The following is a 22909-nucleotide window of genomic DNA, read 5'->3' as shown; positions in this document are numbered from 1 at the left end:
CCTTCTCTCCAGAGATGCTGCCTGCCCCGCTGAGTTACTCCAGCATTTTGTGTGCCCATCTTCCTATCTCTGGCTACACATTTCAGGCCTCTTCTATCCTGATCTGTCCTGACACTTTCTGTCTTTTCATCTCTGGCTTTTGACCATCCATCCTGTCCCCCCCCCAAATCCACCTATCACGTGCATAGGAAGAAACATAGAAAATAGGTGCAGGAGTAGGCCATTCGGCCCTTTGAGCCTGCACCACCATTCAATATGATCATGGCTGATCATCCAGCTCAGTAACCCGTACCTGCCTTCTCTCCATACCCCCTGATCCCTTTAGCCACAAGGGCCACATCTAACTCCCTCTTAAATATAGCCAATGAACTGGCCTCAACTACCTTCTGTGGCAGAGAATTCCACAGACTCACCACTCTCTGTGTGAAGAAATGTTTTCTCATCTCGGTCCTAAAAGACTTCCCCCTTATCCTTAAACTGTGACCCCTGGTTCTGGACTTCAGACCTGCAGGAACTGCAGACGCTGGTTTACACCAAAGATAGACACGCTAAATACTAAAGTGACACAGCGGGACAAGCAGCATCTTTTGAGAAAAGGAATAGGTACCGTTTCCGATCGAGACCCTTCTTTAGACTGAAACATCATCTATTCCTTTCCCCCTCTGCGTATTGGAATTGTTTAGGAAGGGCGAGTGTAATATACCCAAGCATGGACGACCAAATTAAGTAGAACATAAACATATCCTCGTAGAGGCAGGCACGCAAGAGTATTTATAAATATAGTTTACAATTTATTTGCCTTTATTTCAGCTAAATAAAGGTGGTTTTTTTTGTTTTTTTTTACACATCTGTACAAAATGCAGATTTTTAAAATGTACGATTATAAAACCATGAAGTGGAATAAAAAGGGGTGTCCGTGACAATCAAAAACTTGAACAGGTCAAACGGTTATCAAAAGATTTCAAAAGAAAAATCAGTCGTGTTTACGTGAAAACACAAATGAAATTTGTGGCACAGTTGCACAGAGCTGGTGTAATTCTGCGAATATGTGACTGGATTGAAAGAATAGGCGGTCACGGTGGCGCAGCGGTAGAGTTGCTGCCTTAAAAACGCTCGCAGCGCCGGAGACCCTGGTTCCATCCCGACTACGGGCGCCGTCTGCACAGAGTTTGTACGTTCTCCCCGTGCGTTTTCTCCAGGATCTTCGGTTTCCTCGCAAGCTCCAAAGACGTGCAGGTTTGTCGGTTAATTAGCTTTGGTAAACGTTAAAAACATTGTCCCTAGTGAGTGTGTGGGATAGTGTTAGTGTGCGGGGATCGCTGGCCCGCCCGCGCGGACCCGATGGGCCGAAGGGCCTGTTTCCGCGCTGCATCTCTAAACGTACAGGGTTGTCAGTAAACTGGCTCGGTGTAAGTGTAAATTGTCCCTAGTGGGTGTGTGGAATAGTGTTAGGGTGCAGGATCGCTGGCCCGCCTCGGTTACACCACCGACGTGGGCATGGCTTGTAATTTGTACTCTATATTGTCCGTTTTTATGTACTTAATTTCTTTTTTTTGTTTATCATGGTGACAACTCAGTACTATGGTTACATATCTGTTGTGCTGTCGTTTGTCAGAGGCATTGGCGCGGTAGAGTTGCTGCCTCACAGCGCCAGAGCCCCGGGTTCGATCCTGACCTCGGGTGCTGTCTGTACGGAGTTTGTACGCTCACCCCGTGACTGGTTTGTAGGTTAATCGACTTCTCTCGGCTTCCTCCCACATGTCACAAACGTGCAGGTTTGTAGATGAATTGGCTTCTGTAAATTGTCACCAGTGTGTACTGTCATCAGTGGATATTTCTAAGGCAGAGACAGATTGATTGGTGATTAGTACGGGTGTCAGTGGCTGTGGGGAGAAGGCACGAGAATAGGGATAGGAGGGAGAGATGATTCTCAGCCATGATTGAATGGCGGAGTAGACTCAATGGGCCGAATGGCCTAATTCAGCTACTATCACTTATTAACTCATTTGGTCCATGTGATGGGAGGACAAATGTCCACATTTTAGTTTTCCTTTCCTCACCAAGGATGCTAGAAGCCAGCACACGAATAGAACAAGCACTGATTGCTCGGTAGGTTCAGCAGACTAACTTAGCAACCTACGCAGATGGTTAACCACGATCGTGGAATGAATGAGGACTAGCCATCAGATTCAGGCCACCTCAAACTGATCGCCACACTGCCTTTTACCGCAGGATTTAGGGAGATTGGAACTAAGTCAGAGTATATTCTGGATGTGTCCTGTTAATTTACAGCGCTTATTCAGGAACCAGAGAATAATCATATCATCATATATCTACAGCCGGAAACAGGCCTTTTCGGCCCTCCAAGTCCGTGCCGCCCAGTGATCCCCGTACATTAACACTATCCTACACCCACTAGGGACAATTTTTACATTTACCCAGCCAATAGTCACCATCATTTCATTGCAGGGGCGGCAAGGTGGTAGAGTTGCCGCCTCACTGCGCCAGAGTTGCTGCCTCACTGCGCCAGAGTTGCTGCCTCACGGCGCCAGAGTTCCCGCCTCACGGCGCCAGAGTTCCCGCCTCACGGCGCCAGAGTTGCCGCCTCACGGCGCCAGAGTTCCTGCCTCACTGCGCCAGAGTTGCTGCCTCACGGCGCCAGAGTTCCTGCCTCACTGCGCCAGAGTTGCCGCCTCACGGCGCCAGAGTTGCCGCCTCACTGCGCCAGAGTTGCCGCCTCACTGCGCCAGAGTTGCCGCCTCACGGCGCCAGAGTTGCCGCCTCACGGCGCCAGAGTTGCCGCCTAACGGCGCCAGTGACGCGGGTTCGATCCTGATTACGGGTGCTGTCTGTACGTTCTCCCCGTGACCTGCGTTGGTTTTCCCCGGGATCTCTGATTTCCTCCCACCCTCCAAAGACGTGCAGGCTTGTATGTTAATTGGCTTGGTATAATGGTTAATTTTTCCCTAGTGTGCGTAGGATAGTGTTAGTGTACGGGGTGGTCAGCACGGACTCGGTGGGCCTGTTTCCGCGCTGTATCTCTAAACAAAACTAAAAAACTAAACTACAGGCGTGCAACTCAAAATATCTCTTCCTAGAGAAGGTACAGAACTGGGATCCATAACCTGATTGTATTGCATTCATCTTTCCCCTCCCTCCACAAGTAAAGAGAAGGTGGTGAGAAGTATCACTGTGCTTCCAAACCCAGCATTGTGACTTGCATTTTTAACCGCGGCGTGGTTTAGATCGAGAACACGACTTAACTCTGTTAGTTATCTGCTGGTTGATCAATGTTAACTGCCGTATTAACTGTGTGATAATAAGAGAAAAATATTGGAGTAGAACGAGGCTTCAGGATGAATATTACAAGTCCCAGTGATACCGACACAAAATGCTGGAGTCACTCAGCGGGACGGGCAGCATCTCTGGGGGGGGAAGGAATGGGTTGACATCTCGGTTCTGAAGAAGGCTCTCGACCCTAAACGTCACCCGCGCCATCTCTCCAGAGGCCCTGCCTGACCCGCTGAGTTACCCGAGCACTTGGTGTCTATCTTCGGCGTAAACCTGCGCCCGCAGTTCCTGTGGATGGCTCCTCTACCTTCGGGAGATATCAGACCCTGATTAGATGCCGTTGACACAGGTATCTTTGAGCATTTATTCAAGTTATTTATTAAAATACCTCGCAGTGATAAAGAGTCGGGGGGGGGTTTGCAGCCTTCTGAGACGGCGAGGGAATCCAAACTGCAGGAGGGTCTGTCCGCTCGCTTCCATAAATCAAAATGCCACCGTGAAAATAAATAGGTGGGTCTTGCTCGGTGAAGCCAGTGAAGAGTATGAGTGCAGAGTGGTGAATACGAGGGAAGATTGTTCTCCCAGCAGTGTTTTTTTTTAAAACACCTATTAATTAGATAAAAAAACGCTGATTGGAATCCAAAATGGCCAGGAGGATGGAGGAGTTTGACGATAGTCGGGCCGGATGCGAGGTTACGAGGGAATAGCATGATCTGTGTGTCGTGTGTCGTTCAGCTGCATTCCCACACATTCCCAGCGATGTGGGGGGTGGGGGATTGAACTGAGCGATACAGGGGGGTGGGGGAAAGAGTGCAGCGTCAAAAATGTGGGTACATTCTTTCCCCTCGAGTAACATTCTCTGCAACTTTAAAAGCAAAAACAATACCTCGCTTCCCCGGGTAAAAGTTAAGACTAGATTTGAGCTGCGTTGGCCAGCATCCTAAGCTACGGTTGCAGCAGCAGGGGCGTTGTCTCTGCAGTTCTCCGTCATTCACCGTGAGCTTGCAGTCGGGTGGGTTTGCTCGGAATGGCTTGAACATACTTTGCACCGTCAAACTTTGCAAGGTCTCCGTTAGGCGAGAATGTTTTCTGTTTCCCCCCCTCTCTCTCACTCTCCCCCAGAGGAAGATGGGGGGTTGGGGTGTGGTGGGTGAAAGGTTGTGACCGGGCGGCTGTTGCTGCCGTTGCCTTCGCTGCTGGTCTGCCGGCGGGCTGGGCCCTCTCACTGGTGGGGGTGCGAGCGGTCGTCGGGACGCTTGATGTGGATCCTGCGCACTCTCTCGATCCGCTCCCGGTCCTCCTCCTCCTCCAGGTGGTGCGAGCGGCCGGCCGCCCCACCAGTGGCCTCCAGCAGGGCGTTATCCGGGCCGCGGCCGTCCTGAGTTTCGTACAGCAGGATGTTCAGAGTCTCCTCGTAGATCCGGGCCTCTGGAAACTCAACCTGCAGGGGGACGCACACCGTCAACGCACAGGGGGACGCACACCGTCAACGCACACGGGGACGCACACCGTCAACGCACAGGGGAACGCACACCATCAACGCACAGGGGGACGCACACCGTCAACGCACAGGGGGACGCACACCGTCAACGCACAGGGGGACGCACACCGTCAACACACAGGGGGACGCACACCTGCATATCTCACCACACCCTGGACTGCACCATTAGACTCAGTCTGAAGAAGTCTCAAAGAAGGGGGGGGGGACGGGGACGGGACCTCATTGAAACGTACAGAGTAGTGAAAGGCCTGGATATAGTGGATGTGGAGAGGATGTTTCCACCAGTGGGAGAGTCTAGGACCAGAGGGCGTAGCCTCAGAATTAAAGGACGTTCTTTTAGAAGGATGAGAGGAGATCTTATCGAAACGTATAAGATTATTAAGGGGTTGGACACGTTAGAGGCAGGAAACATGTTCCCAATGTTGGGGGAGCCCAGAACCAGGGGCCACAGTTTAACAATAAGGGGTAGGCCATTTAGAACTGAGATGAGGAAAAACTTTTTCAGTCAGAGAGTTGTGAATCTGTGGAATTCTCTGCCTCAGAAGGCAGTGGAGGCCAATTCTCTGAATGCATTCAAGAGAGGGTTCTTAAGGATAGCGGAGTCAGGGGTATGGGGAGAAGGCAGGAACGGGGTACTGATTGAGAATGATCAACCATGATCGCATTGAATGGCGGTGCTGGCTCGAAGGGCTGAATGGCCTCCTCCTGCATCTATTGTCTATTGACAGAGATGAAGAGGAATTTCTTTAGTCAGAGGGAGGTGAGTCTGCGTAATTCTGTGCCACAGAAGGCTGTGGAGGCCAAGTCAGTGGATATACATAAGGCATGGATAAATTATTGATTAGTACGGGTGTCAGAGTTTATGAGCAGGCAGGAGAGTGGGGTTGGGAGGGAGAGATAGATCAGCCGTGATTGAATGGCGGAGTAGACTTGATGGGCCAAATGGCCTAATTCTGCTCCTAATCACGTATGAACTTAATGTAGGGGCTGATCACTGGTCAACGCGGACTCGGTGGGCCGAAGGGCTTGCTTCCGCGCGTCATCTTTAAACGGAACTAAACGCAAACGCACCTTGGTCTGTTTCTTTTCAGTGGCGTACACGATGGAAGTGCAGCAGACTTCGGCGATCTTTCGGCCCTGCCCATAGAAGGACCAGCAGCAGATTTCATCGCCCAGCACGTCCTTAATGAAGAGCACTCTGCCGTTGAAGCGCAGAGACAACTTATCGAACAGCTCGATGTTCTTCAGCATGTTATCGTCAGAGTTGCTGAAACACACAAGGAAACGCACTTAACTTTGTGTGCCAGTTGATCCGAACCCAGAAACGTCACTGTGTGGGAAGGAACTGCAGATAAAGACACAAGATTGCTGGAGCGAAGTCACAAAATCTTCAGCGGGAACAGGTAGCATCTCTGGAGAGAAGCAATGGTGACGTTTCGAGTCGAGATCCATCTTCTGGCCCGAAACCTCACCCCTTCCTTCTCTCCCTAAATTTAATTTCTTAATTGAAGGAGGCGCCCAGTTTTAGTTCGGAGATGCAGCGCGGAAACAGGCCCTTCGGCCCTCCGAGTCCGGTCCGACCAGCGATCCCCACACACACACACTCTGCTACACACACTCAGGACAATTTTACATTTACCCAGTCAATTAACCTACAAACCTGCACGTCTTTGGAGTGTGGGAGGAAACCGAAGATCTCGGAGAAAACCCACGCAGGTCACGGGGAGAACGTACAGACTCCGCACAGACAGCACCCGTGGTCGGGATCGAACCCGGGTCTCCGGCGCTGAGGTAGCAGCTCTACCCGCTGCGCCACCGGGCCTTTGTTTTATGCGCCAGTTGATCAGAACCTCTAAGTTTAATTTCTTAATTGAAGGAACCACCCACAGAGAACGGCTTAAGTCTTTTACTGTAAGTTTCAGGAATGAGGAGTAAATTTAATTTATGAAGAACCTTTCACATCTCAAATACTGCACTCTTATTACAATCCCAGTGTGGCATAATCAATACCCACAAGTGCAATAGCAGACTGGGAGTACAATAACTATTCAAAGATGTGAAAGGTGCTTTATAAATTAAATTTACTTCTCGTCCCTTAAACTTGCAGGAGCCGAATTAAGCCGTTAAGCCCCAGAAATCCGCGGCTTTAGTTCATCAGCTTCTGAACAAGCATCTTTGATCAAGCCGCTGGTTATCTGTTCTGACACCTCCTGATGTAACTCGGTGTCAAATCCTGCTAGATGGCACGTGTGAAGCACTCGCTGTGTTGTGTTGTACGGAATTAAAGGTGCTGCAAGATACAAGTGTCAAGCTGGGGATGCTGAGGAAGCCACAGCTGCTGGGAGTCGTGAGCAAGCCTTGGGGTGACACGGTGGCTCAGCGGTAGAGTCGCTGCCTCACAGCGCCGGAGACCCGGGGTTTCATCCTGACCACGGGAGATGCCTGCACGGAGTTTGTACATTCTCCTTGCGACTGCGTGGTTTTTTTCTGGGTGCTCCGTGTCCCAAAGACATGTGGGTTGGTAGGTTCATTGGCTTCTGCAAATTGTGTACGGGGTGATTGCTGGTCGGCACGTAGTCAGTGGGCCGAAGGGCCTGTTTCCACGCTGTATCTCTCCGAACTAAAGAATAATTCATACAACGCAACTTCTGGAGATTGGGCCCATTGGCCGTGAGTTTGTACGCCATTCATTAAATCACCTTGTGAACTATACTGCCGTCAGCTCGGGCAGGTAATGCCCACCTGAAGTCCACTTACCTGGTGTACGAATATTTGTTGTTGCTTCTGTTATACAACAGCTTCACTGAAGGCTAGAAAGGGAAAAGAACATTGGGTTTCACAATACTTAAAATAACTGCGTAGTTAATTGAACAGTCAATTGGATGCATCGCCCAGAAACAACTCACATATACGGCCAGGCTAGTTCCCCAGAGCTTCGGTGAATGCTACTAGGACTGGGCAGTGGGGACAGGGAACGAGCTGCCAGAGGAGGTAGATGAGGCAGATAATAGAACAACATTTAAAAGACAGTAGGAAAAAATAAAACTGCAGATGCTGGTTTAAATCAAAGGTCGACACAAAATGTTGGCGTTACTCCAGCATTTTGTGTCTACCTAACATTTAAAAGACATTTGGACAGGTGCATGGATAGGAAAGGTTTAGGGGAATATGAGCCAAACGCGGGAAGGCGGGACTAGTGTGGATGAGGCCTCGTGGTCGGCATGGGCAAGTTGGGCTGAAGGGCCTGTTCCCGTGCTGTATGTCTCTGTGACTCCAGGCTTTTAAGGTCAAATACCAATAAACTAAACTGATACTCTGATTGAGACAGGTTGGCAGTACCACTGGTGTTGGAAAAAGGAAACCCTTGAGGTTTTTAAGCAGGTGCTTTGGCAAGCTTAACTCCAGCTCAGAATACATGGAAACAAAGACACAGAGTGCTGGAGTAACTGCAGATCATGCAGCAACCCTGGAAAACATGGAGAGGTGACGTTTTGGGTCAGGACCCTTCCGAAGTCTGAAGAAGGGAACCTGACCCCAAACCTCACCTATCCATGTCCTCTAGAGATGCTGCCCGACCTGCCCAGTCACTCCAGCACTTTGTGCCTTTTTTTTGTAAACAAGCATCCGCAGTTTCTTTTGCATCATCAGAGTACATGGGGCTTTGTTTTGTCACCTCACGATCCATTGCAACTGTTCAAAGGGCAAACTTAATGAGTCATTTTGAACAGTGAAACAGTGTGGGCCCAGGTACTGAGTGTTAGTAGTAATGACACATGCAGGCAGGCTTGGATAGAGTGGAGACGATGTTGCCCCTAGTGGGAGAGTCTAGGACCAGAGGGCGCAGCCTCAGAATTAAAGGACGTTCCTTTAGGATGGAGACGAGGAAGAATTTCTTCAGTCAGGGGGTGGTGAATCTGTGGGATTCTTTGTCACAGACGACGGTGGCCAAGTTAGTGGATATTTTTATGGCAGAGAGAGATAGGAGTCTTGATTAGCACGGGTGTCAGGGGTTATGGGGAGAAGGCAGGAGAATGGGGTTAGGAACAAAGATAATAGAGCAGAGCAAGACAGACCACTCGTCCCTAAAAACCGTACTATCCCATGGCACCATTTTAGTATGCAGAAACTTGCAGAAACATTTTAAAATAAAAAAATAAAAAATCTGTGAATTGATAGATGAGATATAGTCTGCATTTTAATGGTATCATCACACATACTGTTCCCCCAAAACACTGCAAGAGACAGAGCGAACGGCGGGTTTTGCCGACTAAAATGGCTCCTTTGCGTACAACACCAGTATAGGCGATTTCGATGGTGGTCTATCTCTATTATCTTTGCTTAGGAGGGAGATAGATCAGCCATGATTGAATGGTGGAGTAGACTTGATGGGCCGAATGGCCTAATTCTGACCCAATCATTTATGACCTTACGACCCAAGGCATGGGGGCGGTTCTCCTTCCTCAAGGGGACCATTCCCAATGCTCTAACCTTATTGGACGTTGCTATCAACCGTTGCTCCTCCTTGTTTGACGTGATGACCGGAACTTTACAGAAAGGCTCATACGTTTCTTTCTGCTGCAAGGCAAACAAACATGTTCCAACGTTATAAACACAAGCCGCGGCTCAAATTGGAGACCACAATTTCTAAGCGCGATTACACAAATGCAAAATAAAGCTGATTAAAAATGGAGGCCACGACAGAGATCCAGTGCGGCACGGTGGCGTGGCGGTAGAGTCGCCACCTCACAGCGCCAGAGACCCTGACTGCGGGCGCTGTCTGTACGGAGTTTATACCTTCTCCCCGTGACCTGCGTGAGTTTTCTCCGGGTGCTCCGGTTTCCTCCCACACTGCAAAGACGATGAGAAGGCCTACCGGCAGGAGGTGGCTGATCTGGCACTCTGGTGTCAGGACAATAGCCTCCTCTTGAATGTCACTAAAACAAAGGAGCTGATTGTGGACTTCAGAAGGGCTAAACATCCAAGGACGTACACGCCACTGGAGATAAATGGGTCTATTGTGGATAGGGTGAGCAGTTTCAAATACTTGGGAGTCCGCATCGCAGAGGATCTGACGTGGGCAACGCACATTGCCGCACTGGTGGGTAAGGCTAAGCAGCGCCTTTACCACCTTAGACAACTGAGGAAATTCAGAGTGTCGCTGAGGATCCTTCATTGCTTCTACTCTGGGGCTGTAGAGAGCATCCTGTCCGGCAAGATTAGTCTGGTTTGGGAACAGCTCTGCCCAGGACAGGATGGCCCTGCAGAGAGTAGTGCGTTCGGCAGAACGCACCATGGGAACTACACTCGTCCCCCTGCAGGACCTATACATCAGGAGGTGCAGATCCAGAGCAAGCAAGATCATGAGGGACCCCTGCCACCCCAGTAACGGACTGTTCCAGATGCTACGATCAGGCAAACGCCTCCGCTGTCACGCTGTGAAAACGGAGAGGATGAGACGGAGCTTCTTCCCACAGGCCATCAGGACTGTCAACTTTTATAACCCCAGAGACTAAATTTTTGTCGACACTAATAGTAACTTACTAACTTTATTTATATGCTGTAACTGTAATTCTTTTTGTGCACAACCCGCAGGCATTGCCACTTTCATTTCACTGCACATCGAGTATGTGTATGTGACAAATAAATTTGACTTGACTTGACTTGACTTGACGTGCAGGTTTGCAAGTCAATTGGCTTTGGTATCATCGTAAATTGTCCCGAGTGTGTAGGATGGTGTTAGTGTGCGGGGATCGCTGGTCGGTGGGCCGAAGGGCCTGATTCCATGCTGTATCCCGAACCTAAACTAAACTTACCTGGAGCAATTTGCTTACACACCGTAAAGCTGCAAAAAGCGCAGTTGCGACGTGCGAGGACGTTGCCAGGGCTCACGGGCCTGATCTACCGGGAGAGGATGGGCAGGCTTGGACTTTACTCTGTGGAGCGCAGGATGATGAGGGGTGTATACGATCATCAGAGGAATAGGTTGGGTGAATGCACAGAGTAGAGGGGATCATGAACCAGGGAACACGGGTTTAAATTGAGAGGGAAAAGATTTAATAGGAACCTGAGGGGCAACTTTATCCACACAAGGGGTGGTGGGTGTATGGAACGAGCTGCCAGAGGTGTTGTTGTGGCAGGTACTATCACAACATGTAATAGATATTTGGACAGGTACATAGATAAGAGTTATAAAGGGATATGGCTAAAAGCATAGTGTAGGTGGGACATCTTGGTTAGCATGGGTAGGTTTGGCCACGGGATGGGTTTCTATGCTGTACGACTCCTTGACTCTTTGTTTAGTTTAGTTTAGAGATACAGCGCTGAAACAGGCCCTTTCAGCCCACCGGGTCCGCGCCGACCAGCGATCCCCGCACATGAACACTATCCTACACATGCTAGGGACAATTTTTTACATTTTTCCCCACACTCCTTTACATTTACCAAGCCAATTAACCCACACACCTGTACGACATGAGCGCGGGAGGAATCCGAAGGTCTCGGAGAAAACCCACGCAGGTCACGGGGAGAACGTACAAACTCCGCACAGACAGCGCCCGTAGTCGGGATGGAACCCGGGTCTCCGGCGCTGCATTCGCTGTCAGGCAGCAACTCTACCGCTGCACCACCTTTAATTTAGTACACAATATCTGAGTTGCTTCTATTATATTGAAAGAGACCTATCTGTGAATTAGATTAATATTCACCTGCATTCTAAGTTCGAACTAAGTTCACTCTCAGTTTCTGAATTTAAGATATATATATACATATATATAAGTGTAAGAAAATAACTGCAGATGCTGGTACAAATCGAAGGTATTTATTCACAAAATGCTGGAGTAACTCAGCAGGTCAGGCAGCATCTTGGGAGAGAAGGAATGTGTGACGTTTCGGGTCGAGACCCTTCTTCAGACTGATGTCAGGGGGGGCGGGACAAAGGAAGGATATGGGTGGAGACAGGAAGATAGTGGGAGATCTGGGAAGGGGGAGGGGAAGAGAGGGACAGAGGAACTATCTAAAGTTGGAGAGGTCAATGTTCATACCGCTGGGCTGTAAGCCCACACACACATATAAGTTTAGTTTTAGTTTATTGTCACAACCATGCGCACTTAAATACACGCGCGCGCACACACACACACTCAATACATACACACACCTCACAAATTCTTTACCCATTAAACACATGTTCTCAGGATATTGGACCTCTTGGCCACAGATATAATTTTTGACATTTTAACTCTGTCAGAACCTTCATATTTCAAGAAATGGGGAAGTTAATTTTCAAATTGGAAAGAGCCTGGGGCAGCACAGTCAGACGGGTCGGTATGTTGTGGAGGTATTTTGCACGGTCTTGATAAGCCTCTTTCCAATGTGCGTGACAACTATAATCCGTTTGTCCGTAGTCGGCCATGTGTGAAGTGAAGCTGTACCACCCAGAGAGTGTGGAGATGAGTTTACCTGCAGGGCAGATTGGCACTCCTCCACGAGCCCCTGCACCAGGTAGTATTTGGCCTCAGCCAACAGCTCCTCGATCTCGCGGTTAGTCTCCGGAAGAGGCACGGAGCCATCGCGCAGGTAGTTCAGAACGGCGCCAAAGTGCTTGCCGCAGCGGTCGATCAGAATCCAGCCTGCAAAAACAGAAGATAAGGTGCTCACGTTAGAGATTGATTTTTGCAGGAAGGAACTGGAGATGCTGGTTTAACCCTGAAGATAGACAATCTTGCTGGAGGAACTCAGCGGGACAGGCAACATCTAGGAGAGAGGGAATGGGTGACGTTTCGGGTCGAGACCCTTCTTCAGACCCGAAACGTCACCCATTTCCTCTCTCCTAGATGCTGCCTGACCTGCTGAGTTATTCCAGCACTTTGTGATACCTTCGATTTGTACCTGCAGTTATTTTCCTGCACTTATTGTGACTAGTGGCGTGCCTCAGGGTTCGGTGCTGGGCCCGTTACTGTTTGTCATCTGCATTAATGATTTGGATGAGAACATACAAGGCAAGATTAGCAAGTTTGCTGATGATACAAAAGGGAGTGGTTTTGCAGTGAAAATGGTCGTGAAAGATTGCAGCAGGATATGGATCGATTGGCCAGGCGGACAGAGGAATGGTTGATGGAATTTAAAACAGAGAAGTGTGAAGTGCATTTTGGGATGTCGAACAAGGGCAGGAGAGAGAGGCAATGCAGGGATTACTTGAAGGTAGAGAAATCAATATTCATAACCCTGGGGTGTAAACAGATTAGATTAGATTGATCTTTGGCGTTCTCTTCCCTTCCCACGGATGGCGACCATTTTGCGGCCTTAACTTTACTGTGGGCAAAGATCTCGGCATGTGCCCTGTGGAAGCACAAATCCCTTTCAAACATTAAACGCAGCACCAGTAGGGCGGCGCGGTGGTGCAGCGGTAGAGTTGCTGCCTCACAGCACCAGATACCCGGGTTCCATCCCGACTACGGGTGTTGACGGTACGGAGTTTGCACGTTCTCCCCGTGACCTGCGTGGGTTTTTTCCGGTTTCCCAAAGATGTGCAGGTTTGTTGGTTAATTGGCTTCTGTAAATTGCCCCTGGTGTGTAGGATAGAACTAGTGGGTTGAAGGGCCAGTTTCCACGCCCTATCTCTAACACTAAATCGGCGATCCAAAACAGAAGTAAAACAAATAAAATGGTGGTACCGTCACACCCTATCAGTGGGGATCTGAAAGACTCTGTCAACGCTGCGACTAGATTGGCCGGCAGAACTTCCTTCTGATCCATATGACCCAATTCTATTTACAGCTAATTATTTTACAGCCTGTAAAATTTCTCCAAGTTACTCGTGCTCAATTCAGCTGAAGACTTTTTAAATTTGTGCTGGCGATACACTGGGTTTAAACTTCAGGCATCTGAAAGCATTTCTTGGCAATACTAAATAGGTTAAAATAAGCCCCACATCTCACGATACCCCCCTTTTCCCTCTCCCTTGACTCTCAGTCTGAAGAAGGGTCCCGACCCAAAACATCACCTGTTCCTATCTTCCCGAGATGCTGCCTGACCCGCTGAGTTACTCCAGCACTTTATGTCTATCTTAGGTTAAAGGTGCTTTGCATACAAGTGGTCCTATTGCAGTTCCCACTGCCAAAAGCAAAAAATCAGATTTAAACTACCTTGTACCACAAGAGTTAGGCCAGTCCTGATCAGCGATTGCTGTGTCAACCTCTTTGGCTTTCTGCAGGCATCAAATGCATTACCATGGGAAGCGATTTCACACCAGATCTAGAATTGAATCTCGCAGTCCACAATCTCAAAGGTTAATTGTCTCTCTCCCCACATTTGCTGCCTGACCTGCCGAGTAGTACTTATGCCATTCACACGTGGTACTGGCACATCAGGTGAGATTCCTTGACTCTGATCTGCTTGTACAAAAGGAACCAGTGTGGGGCAAGATCATTCACAGGTGCCGCCATTATTAGCATTTTACAGATTTGCAGAAGACACCGAGGAGGAGACGGAAATTAAACAACTGCCCATCCAATCTAGATTGGATGACAAATGCGGAAGTCATAGAAGAATTAGGACATTCGGCCCATTGAGTCCACTATGCCATTCAATCACGGCTGATCTATCTTTCAACCCCATTCTCCTGCCTTCTCCCCGTACCAATCAAGAATCCATCCATCTCTGCCTTAAAAATATCCATTGACTTGGCCTCCACAGCCGTCTGTGGCAATGAATTCCACAGATTCACTGCCCTCTGGCTAAGTAAATTCCTCCTCATCGCCTTTCTAAAGGTACATCCTTTTATTCTGTGTTTTATGACTGTTGGCAGATCAATTTCCCTCCTGGGATGAATAAAGTTTTATCGTATCGTATCGTATATTTCAGGAATCCTGCACCACCACCACCAAGTCCCTTTGCACCCCTGATTTCTGGATTCTCTCCCCATTTAGAAAATAGTCTATGCCTTTATTCCTACCACCAGCATTGGCACCATGACACAATCCTTCTTTACCGAGTTGTTTCATGCCTTGCGTTACCACAAGAGGGAGTGCCAATATATATTTTCACGCAAACATTCCAAACAAGTCACATCCTTGGATTTGATATGGTCACTATCAAAACAGAGGAAACAAATCACCAGGCTTATGTAAATCACCAGTGGCTGGGATCCAAGGAATGCCTTACAGAAGTGCAGGGGGAAAAAATCGTAGGTTTTCAGTACAAATAAGGCAAGATATCAACTCCAAATATAACGCAACTAATCCAAAGGACAACCCAGTGGTATGAACGGTGATTTCTCTACTTTCAAGTATCTCCAACATTCCCTCACTCCCCCAGCCAGGCACCTCATTTTGCTCTGCTTTATTTCATTCACATGTTTCAACTATAATGTCTTAGTTGAGATGAGGAAAATCTTTTCCAGTCAGACAGTTGCGAGTCTGTGGAATTCTCTGCCTCAGAAGGCAGTGGAGGCCAATTCTCTGAATGCATTCAAGAGAGAGCTAGATAGAGCTCTTAAGGATAGCGGAGTCAGGGGATATGGGGAGAAGGCAGGAACGGGGTACTGATTGAGAATGATCAGCCATGATCACATTGAATGGTGGTGCTGGCTCGAGGGGCCGAATGGCCTCCTGCACCTATTGTCTATTGTCAACTCTGCCATTCAATCGTGACTGACCCATCTCTTCCTGCTAACCCCATTCTCCTGCCTTCTCCCTACAACCCCTGACACCCGCACTGATCGAGAATCTATCTATCTATAATGCCTTAGTCTTAATGTTTTAATGTTTTATGCTTTATTCTTAAGTTTACTCAGGCATGTGAGTGAGGTAAAAAAAAAGAGTAAAAGAGCCGAGCGTACAGCGGGGGTCAAAATATTGGAACATTTACACACAAAATGACCAATTTTAAGCCTCTTTTAGTGCATTTCAAAGTAAAAACGGACATTACAAAATAATGTTAATATGTCACTGTATACTAATAACATTTTTATTATTTTAATTAATTTAGTTATATAATCTTGCACTTAAATTGAATATTTACTCATTACAGTTCCACCACTGATTTTCTGGCACTCTTGGTTCCAGAGCTTTGCTGGTTTATCCAGCCGGCCATGGGGATAGATGTGCTGGCCCTGGAAGTCCCGATGAGGTCGAGATTGGCTGCCTTTCCCAGCCTAGGTGCCACATTTTCGGGGAGACTTCCAGGGCGGGGAGGATTTCAAGTGGGCTCTCGTAATTTTGTCCGGATTTCAATGATTAGTGGCTATTTCTCGTGGAACCCCTAGCGACCTCTAGCGGAACCCGAGTGTTTATTTTCTTTTTTTTGGATCCGATTTCTACGCTGGTAAACGTGATTTTGGCAAAGCGACAATCGTGCGAAAAGCGCGGAAAATGGATTTTAAAAACGCGGAAATCCGCGGAAAACTTCACATGCCTGTTTACTGTATGTTCGTGTTGTTACTTGCGAGCGGTGCACCAAGGCACATTCCTTTTATGTGTACATACTTGGCCAATAAACTTATTCAATTCAATCCTACTAGTTCCACTGTTTGCATCCTTGTATCCCTCTCGTGAGCAAATCGCCTCCAGCCAACAATGGGCCATTGTGGACTCCACCCTTCAGGATTCAGGACTCCACCCTTCCAGAGTTCATCTGATTTGGTCTGGCCTTTTCTCGTCTCCTGCTCCCCCACCCACCCACCAACCCACCCATCCACCTCTACCTTCCAGTCTGAAGAAGCGTCTCGACCCGAAACGTCACCCATTCCTTCTCTCCAGAGATGCTGCCCAACCCTGCTGAGTACCCCAGCATTTAGTGTCCATCTTTGGTGTAAACCAGCATCTACAGTTCCTTTCTTCCACTCAAAGGATCATTGTATTTCTCCTGACGTGACAATAAACACTACATACTAAATATGAAAGAGCAATGTGCTAGAGGCAGGTAGCAGGCAAAATCTCTCCCCATTTCTATACTCTCATCCATTTTTTGTTTAAACTCCACCTCCTTCCTGTTCCTACCTGACCTTACTCCTGTTCATGCCTTTCCTCTTTGCAATTCTGGTTTTGTTTAATTACAGGCTGATCTGAATCACAAGGGCAAGTGTAGGAAGGAACTGCCGATGTTGGTTCAAACCAAAGATAGGCACAAAAAACTGGAGTAACTCAGCGGGTTCGGACAGCATCTCTGGAGAAAAGGAATAGGGGACTTTTCGGGCCGAGACCCTTCTTCAGATTTCCTGAGTATCATAAGGACACATAATGTACGAGACAACTCTGCAGTCAGTTAACTTTGTGCAACCAACTTGTGCAAAATGGAGCACCATATGGCCCATTTCAATGCCAGGTTTGGCAGCCATTTTCTTTATAAGTCAAGGCTTTCACAAAGCCAATGTGTGTGTGTTTTTTAAAAATGTTGCCTTGTCAACTTTTCACTCACGAGAAAGTTACACATCAAGTGAGAATCCTCCATTTGGTTATATTTGTGCAAAAGGAAGCAGCGTGGCCTAAATGTGTAGGAAGGGAGTGCAGATGCTGGTTTAGACCGAAGTGCTGGCTCAACAATGATAAATAACTCAGCGGGTCAGGCAGCATCTCTGGAGAAAAGAATTAGGTGAAGTTTCGGGTCGAGACCCTTCTTCAGTCCTGGAACAGGGTTCGAACCCGAAACATTACCCATCTCTCGTGTTCAGAGATTTAGTTAAAGTTTAGTCTGGTTTAGAGATACAGTGCGGAAACGGTCGGAAAAACTGGGAAGGGGGGGAGGGATGGAGGGAAAGCAAGGGTTATTTGAAGTTAGAGAAGTCAATGTTCATACCGCTGGGGTGCAAGCTGCCCAAGCGAAATACGAGGTGTTATGCTGGGCCTGACTCTGACAATAGAGGCCCAGGACAGGAAGGTCAGTGTGGGAATGGGAGGGGGTTAAAGTGTTTATACAAAATTGTCTACTCTTGACGTTCTACAGACTCTGGTTTGGTCCTGTCGTGGTCTTGCTGCACTTGGAAAAATATAATCGCCTTCAAAAGGATGCAATGAAAACGTAATTCCTGGAATGAGCATTGTTTCCTTCATGTAGAGATTGCATACAATGGCCCTTTGCTCTGCAGTTAAGCACATAGAATAGTGCAGCAGGGGAATAGGCCCATCGGCCCATCAACAATCGCCTGTACACTAGTTCTATATTATCCAACTTTTGCAACCTACACACTAAGGGGGCAATTTACGGAAGCCAATTAACCTACAAACCTGCACATCTCTGGAGCGCGGGAGGAAACCGGAGGACCCGGAGAATACCCGCGCGGTCACAGGGAGGTCATGCAGACAACCCCCGCGGTCGGGATGGAACCCGGGGATCTATCGCTGAGGCAGCAACTCTGCCGCTGCGCCACCGAGGATGTTATGGGAAGCAAGCAAAGACATTACTGGGTTCCCCGCAGAGATCATTGGATCTTCTTTACCCACGGGCGAGGCAGCGCGGAGACTGGACGGTGGCTAATGTTGAGCATTTGTTTAAGGGCGGCACGGTGGCGCAGCGGGTAGAGCTGCTGCCTCACAGCGCCAGAAACCCGGGTTCGATCCCGACTACGGTTGCTTGTCTGTACGGAGTTTGCACGTTCTCCCCGTGACCTGCGAGGGGTTTCTCCGGGTGCTCCGGTTCCCTCCCACACTCCAAATACGTACAGGTTTGTAGGTTAATCGGCTCGGTGTAAATGTAAAATTGTCCTGAGTGTGTGTAGCAGAGTGTGTGTGTGTGTGGATCGCTGGTCGGAGCGGACTCGGTGGGCCGAAGGACCTGTTTCCGTGCTGCATATCCGAACTAAAGCGAAACTGTACAGGTTTGTCGGTTAATTGGCTCCGTGTAAAATGTAAAGTTGTCCCTAGAGTGCGTGCTGGACCGTGTTAATGTGCTGGGGGATCGCTGGTCGGCGTGGGCTCGGTGGGCCTGTTTCCGCGCTGTATCTCTAGACTAAACTAAGGAGGGCCGCAAGGACAAGCCGGGGGGGGGGCTGGAGCCGTTACCTTCGCTGTCTGTCAGCACCTCCATCCTGCCGCTGAACATGGCCTTCAGCATGGTGTCCTGCTTGGTCAGCGTCTGCATGGTGGTGTAGTAGAGGGCCCCCCCCACGTTCAGCTTCACGTACTTGGAGCTGGGGCTCGCCCCTTTGAAGCAGGTGGTGCGCGTGGACGCCGCTGGCACGGGGATCACCGCACTGTCACCGGACATTCTCTCTTCCTGTGGGCAGACAGCAGTGGTCAGCTGGGTGGTCCACCACCCACACAACCATCTCAACAGACTCTTGCACCCGGACAATTTCATTCACTCACAATTACAACCATTCCCAAAATAAAAGGTTTACAGCGGGGAAAAAACCCCACACAATAACCTGAGTGGTCCTCACGTAAACTAGGGTGCTGTCCAATTCATCTCGACCCCCAGGGGCAGCTCAGCGGTGGAGTCGCTGCCTCACAGCGCCAGAGACCCGGGTTCCATCCCGACTACCATCTGTACGCAGTTCGTACGTTCTCTCCAGGACGATGTGGGTTTTCTCCGGGTTCCTCCCACATCCCAAAGACGTGCAGGTTTGTAGGTTAATTGGTTTCTGCAAATTGCGCCTAGATAGAACTGGTGTGCGGGCGATCGCCGGTCAGCATGGACTCAGTGGGCTGAAGGGCCTGTTTCCCCGCTGCATCTCCACAAACCAGACCAGCGTTTTACATCGAAACACAACTCTTGATCACCTGAATGGATCTTCCATAAGAGAAGACACAAAAAGCTGGTGCAACTGAGCTTATGGTCCTTCCATTAGCTAGGGCACTGTCCAATTCATCTCAACCTCATTGCGGACATTGTACTTTATCTCTGGAACTGATGCGCTACAATGCTGAGAACTTTATTCTGCACCTTGCACTTGAGTTTGACTAGATTGTATTTATGTCTTGCACATCTGATCTGTTACAGGAACATGCAACACAAAGCTTTTCAGTGTACCTTGGTACACGCGACAATAGTAAACGCAAACTACACGGGCGGCACAGAGGTAGAGTTGCTGCCTGACAGCAAATGCAGCGCCGGAGACCCGGGTTCCATCCCGACCACGGGTGCTGTCGGACTCAGCCAGGCCAGGCAGCATCTCTGGAGGACGTGGGTAGGTGACGTTTCGGCTCGGGACCCTAAAGCCCAGATCAGGCCAGCTTCGGGACTCGTAAAGGTCGGGCAGTACGTAGAATAGTACAGAAAGGGACACAAAGCGCTGGTGTGACTCAGCGGGTCAGGCAGCATCTCTGGAGGTCGTGGGTCGGTGACGTTTCGGGTTGTGACCCTTCTCCAGGGATGCTGCCTGACCCGCGAGTCTTTTCAGCACGTGGTGAGTCCTTTTGTGCATTCACAAGCGCATGCAGATCTTTGATTCCACATCAAATCAAATCAGACATCTCCAAAGCAATCAGTTGCTGCTTAGATATGAACAAGTCCAGTTATCAAACTCAGTTGCCAGCCCTGGATCCCAGTTCCTTCAGAGAATTGAGGCAGCACAGTGGTGACGCGGCAGAGTTGCTGCCGCACAGCACCAGACACGCGAGATCGATCCTGACTACATGTGCTGTCTGTACGGAGTTTGTACCTTTGCCCTGTGACCGCGGGGCTTTTCTCCGGGTGTTTCGGTTTCCACCCACACTTCAAAGACATGCAGGTTTGTAGGTTAATTGGCTTCTGTGAATTGTCCTTTGTGTGTGTAGGATAGAACTAGTGTACCTTTGGTCGGCATTGACTCAGTGGACCGAAGGGGCCGTTTCCATGCTGTATCTCTAAACTAATTGCCAATCCCTAGAGCTTTCAAGATCCAAACCCCAGGTCTGGATAGCAAAGCCTCAAATCTCTTAGCATACGGACACAATCCTCGCTCAACATAGAATAACAGCAGATTATCAAGGTACATCAGTACTCATGATGCAGACTTAGCTGGAATATTTCAAAAATAACAGGGTGGTGATAGTTTTTGGTGCACGGATAATGAAAAACCCACTTCCTTTTTCTCTTGGTTATTTTCTTGCACCATTACTTCCGACCTCTTTACGCAAGTTCCCCTGACAAGCACGTCTTTGGAGTGTGAGAGGAGGCCTCGGAGAAAGTTCTCGGAGAAAACCAACGCAGGTCACGGGGGAGAACGTACAAACGGCGTACAGACAGCACCCATAGTCAGGATCGAACTCGGGTCTCTGGCACTAAGGCAGGAACTCTACCATGCTGCAAAATTGTAGCTAAAATCTTTTGTTCATTGTACCTTTTCTTACCTCTAATATCCCTTGCCCCTGACCCAAAACGTCACCTATTCATAAGTTCGTAAGTGATAGGAGCAGCATAAGGCCATTCGGCCCATCAAGTCTACATTCAATCATGGCGTATCTATTTTCCTCTCTTAACCCCATTAGAAACGTAGAAAAATAGGTGCAGGAGTAGGCCATTCGGCCCTTCGAGCCAGCACCGCCATTCAATGTGATCATGGCTGATCATTCAAAATCAGTACCCCGTTCCTGCTTTTTCCCCGTATCCCTTGATTCCTTTAGCCCTAAGAGCTAAATCTAACTCTCTCTTGAAATTCTCCATCCTTCTCCCCAAAACCCCGACACCCTCACTAATCAAGAATCTGTCTATCTCTGCCGTAAAAATACCCACAGCCTTCCATGACAATGAATTCCACGGATTCGTTGCCCTTTGACAAAATAAATCCCTCCGCATCTCCTTCCTAAAGGAACACCCTTTAATTCTAAGGCTATGACCACTAGTCCTAGACTCTCCCACTAGTGGAAACATCCTCTCCGCAAATTCTATGTTATCCCACTTTCACATCCACTCCATGTACACGAGGAACATTTTACAGAGGCCAATGAACCTACAGACCCACACGAGGAAACCAGAACACCCGGAGAAAACCCATGTGGCCACAGGAAGAATGTGCAAATTCAGGATTGAACCCAGGTCTCTGGCATTGAGAGGCATCAGCTCTGTTACATCACAGTGTTGCGTCCATGTTATGAGGGAATGTGCAATTAAATAGCTGATCCCAGGCTGCCTATCAACATTGTCACCATTTCTGGCATTCCGTAGCGCAGTGACCCAGAATCAAATCTGACCTCGGGTGCTGTCTGTGTGGAGTTTGCACGTTCTCCCTGAGACCACGTGAATTTGATAGTTTAGTTTAGAAATACAGCTTTGGCCTACCAACCAGCGATTCCCGTACACAAGCACTATCCTACACACTAGGGACAGTTCGCAATCTTTACCGAAGCCAATTAACCTACAAACCTGCATGTCTTTGGAGTGTGGGAGGAAACGCAGGTCACGGGGAGAAAGAGTAAACTCCGTACAGACAGGGTCATTGGGGGAGACCAGAACCAGGGGCCACAGTTTAAGAATAATGGGTAGAGATGAGGAATAACTTTTTCACCCAGAGTTGTGAATCTGTGAAATTCTCTGCCTCAGAAGGTAGTGGAGGCCGATTCTCTGGATGCTTTCAAGGGAGTTAGATAGATTTCTTAAAGATAGCGGAGTCAGCAGGTATGGGGCGAGGGGGGGGGCGAGGTGAGGGGGGGGTGGGGCGAGGCGAGGGGGGGTGGGGCGAGCGAGGGGGGGGGGGCGAGGGGGGGGTGGGGCGAGGCGGGGGGGGTGGGGCGAGGCGGGGGGGGTGGGGCGAGGCGGGGGGGGGGTGGGGCGAGGCGGGGGGGGGGTGGGGCGAGGCGGGGGGGGGTGGGGCGAGGCGGGGGGGGGGGTGGGGCGAGGCGGGGGGGGGGTGGGGCGAGGCGGGGGGGGGGGTGGGGCGAGGCGGGGGGGGTGGGGCGAGGCGGGGGGGGTGGGGGGCGGCGGGGGGGGTGGGGCGAGGCGAGGGGTTAGGCGAGGGGGGGGTGGGGCGAGGCAAGGGTGAGGTGGGGGTGGGGTGAGGTGAGGTGAGGTGAGGGGGGGGTGGGGTGAGGTGAGGGGGGGGTGGGGTGAGGTGAGGGGGGGGTGGGGTGAGGTGAGGGGGGGTGGGGTGAGGTGAGGGGGGGGTGGGGTGAGGTGAGGGGGGGGGTGGGGTGAGGTGAGGGGGGGGGGGTGGGGTGAGGTGAGGGGAGGGTGGGGCGAGGCGAGGGGGGGGGTGAGGTGAGGGGTGAG

At 49.6% G+C, this 22909-nt stretch overlaps 1 protein-coding gene across 1 annotated transcript; it reads right to left on the bottom strand.

Moving 5' to 3' along the window:
* Positions 1 to 827: 827 nt before the first annotated feature.
* kctd10 (potassium channel tetramerization domain containing 10) lies at positions 828 to 18992 on the bottom strand. Its single transcript, XM_078421220.1, has 6 exons — positions 18784 to 18992; positions 12248 to 12417; positions 9281 to 9367; positions 7550 to 7602; positions 5864 to 6059; positions 828 to 4732 (listed from the first exon to the last, which is right to left on the bottom strand). The coding sequence occupies exons 1-6, from the start codon at positions 18986 to 18988 to the stop codon at positions 4514 to 4516; spliced, it is 930 nt and encodes a 309-aa protein (XP_078277346.1). The 5' UTR covers positions 18989 to 18992; the 3' UTR covers positions 828 to 4513.
* Positions 18993 to 22909: the final 3917 nt, after the last annotated feature.

The sequence above is a fragment of the Rhinoraja longicauda genome, chromosome 25 (genome assembly GCF_053455715.1).
Source record: "Rhinoraja longicauda isolate Sanriku21f chromosome 25, sRhiLon1.1, whole genome shotgun sequence".
Taxonomy (NCBI): domain Eukaryota; kingdom Metazoa; phylum Chordata; class Chondrichthyes; order Rajiformes; family Arhynchobatidae; genus Rhinoraja; species Rhinoraja longicauda.
The sequence above is the reverse complement of the archived record's forward strand: the minus strand, read 5'-3'. Positions and strand labels throughout refer to the sequence as shown.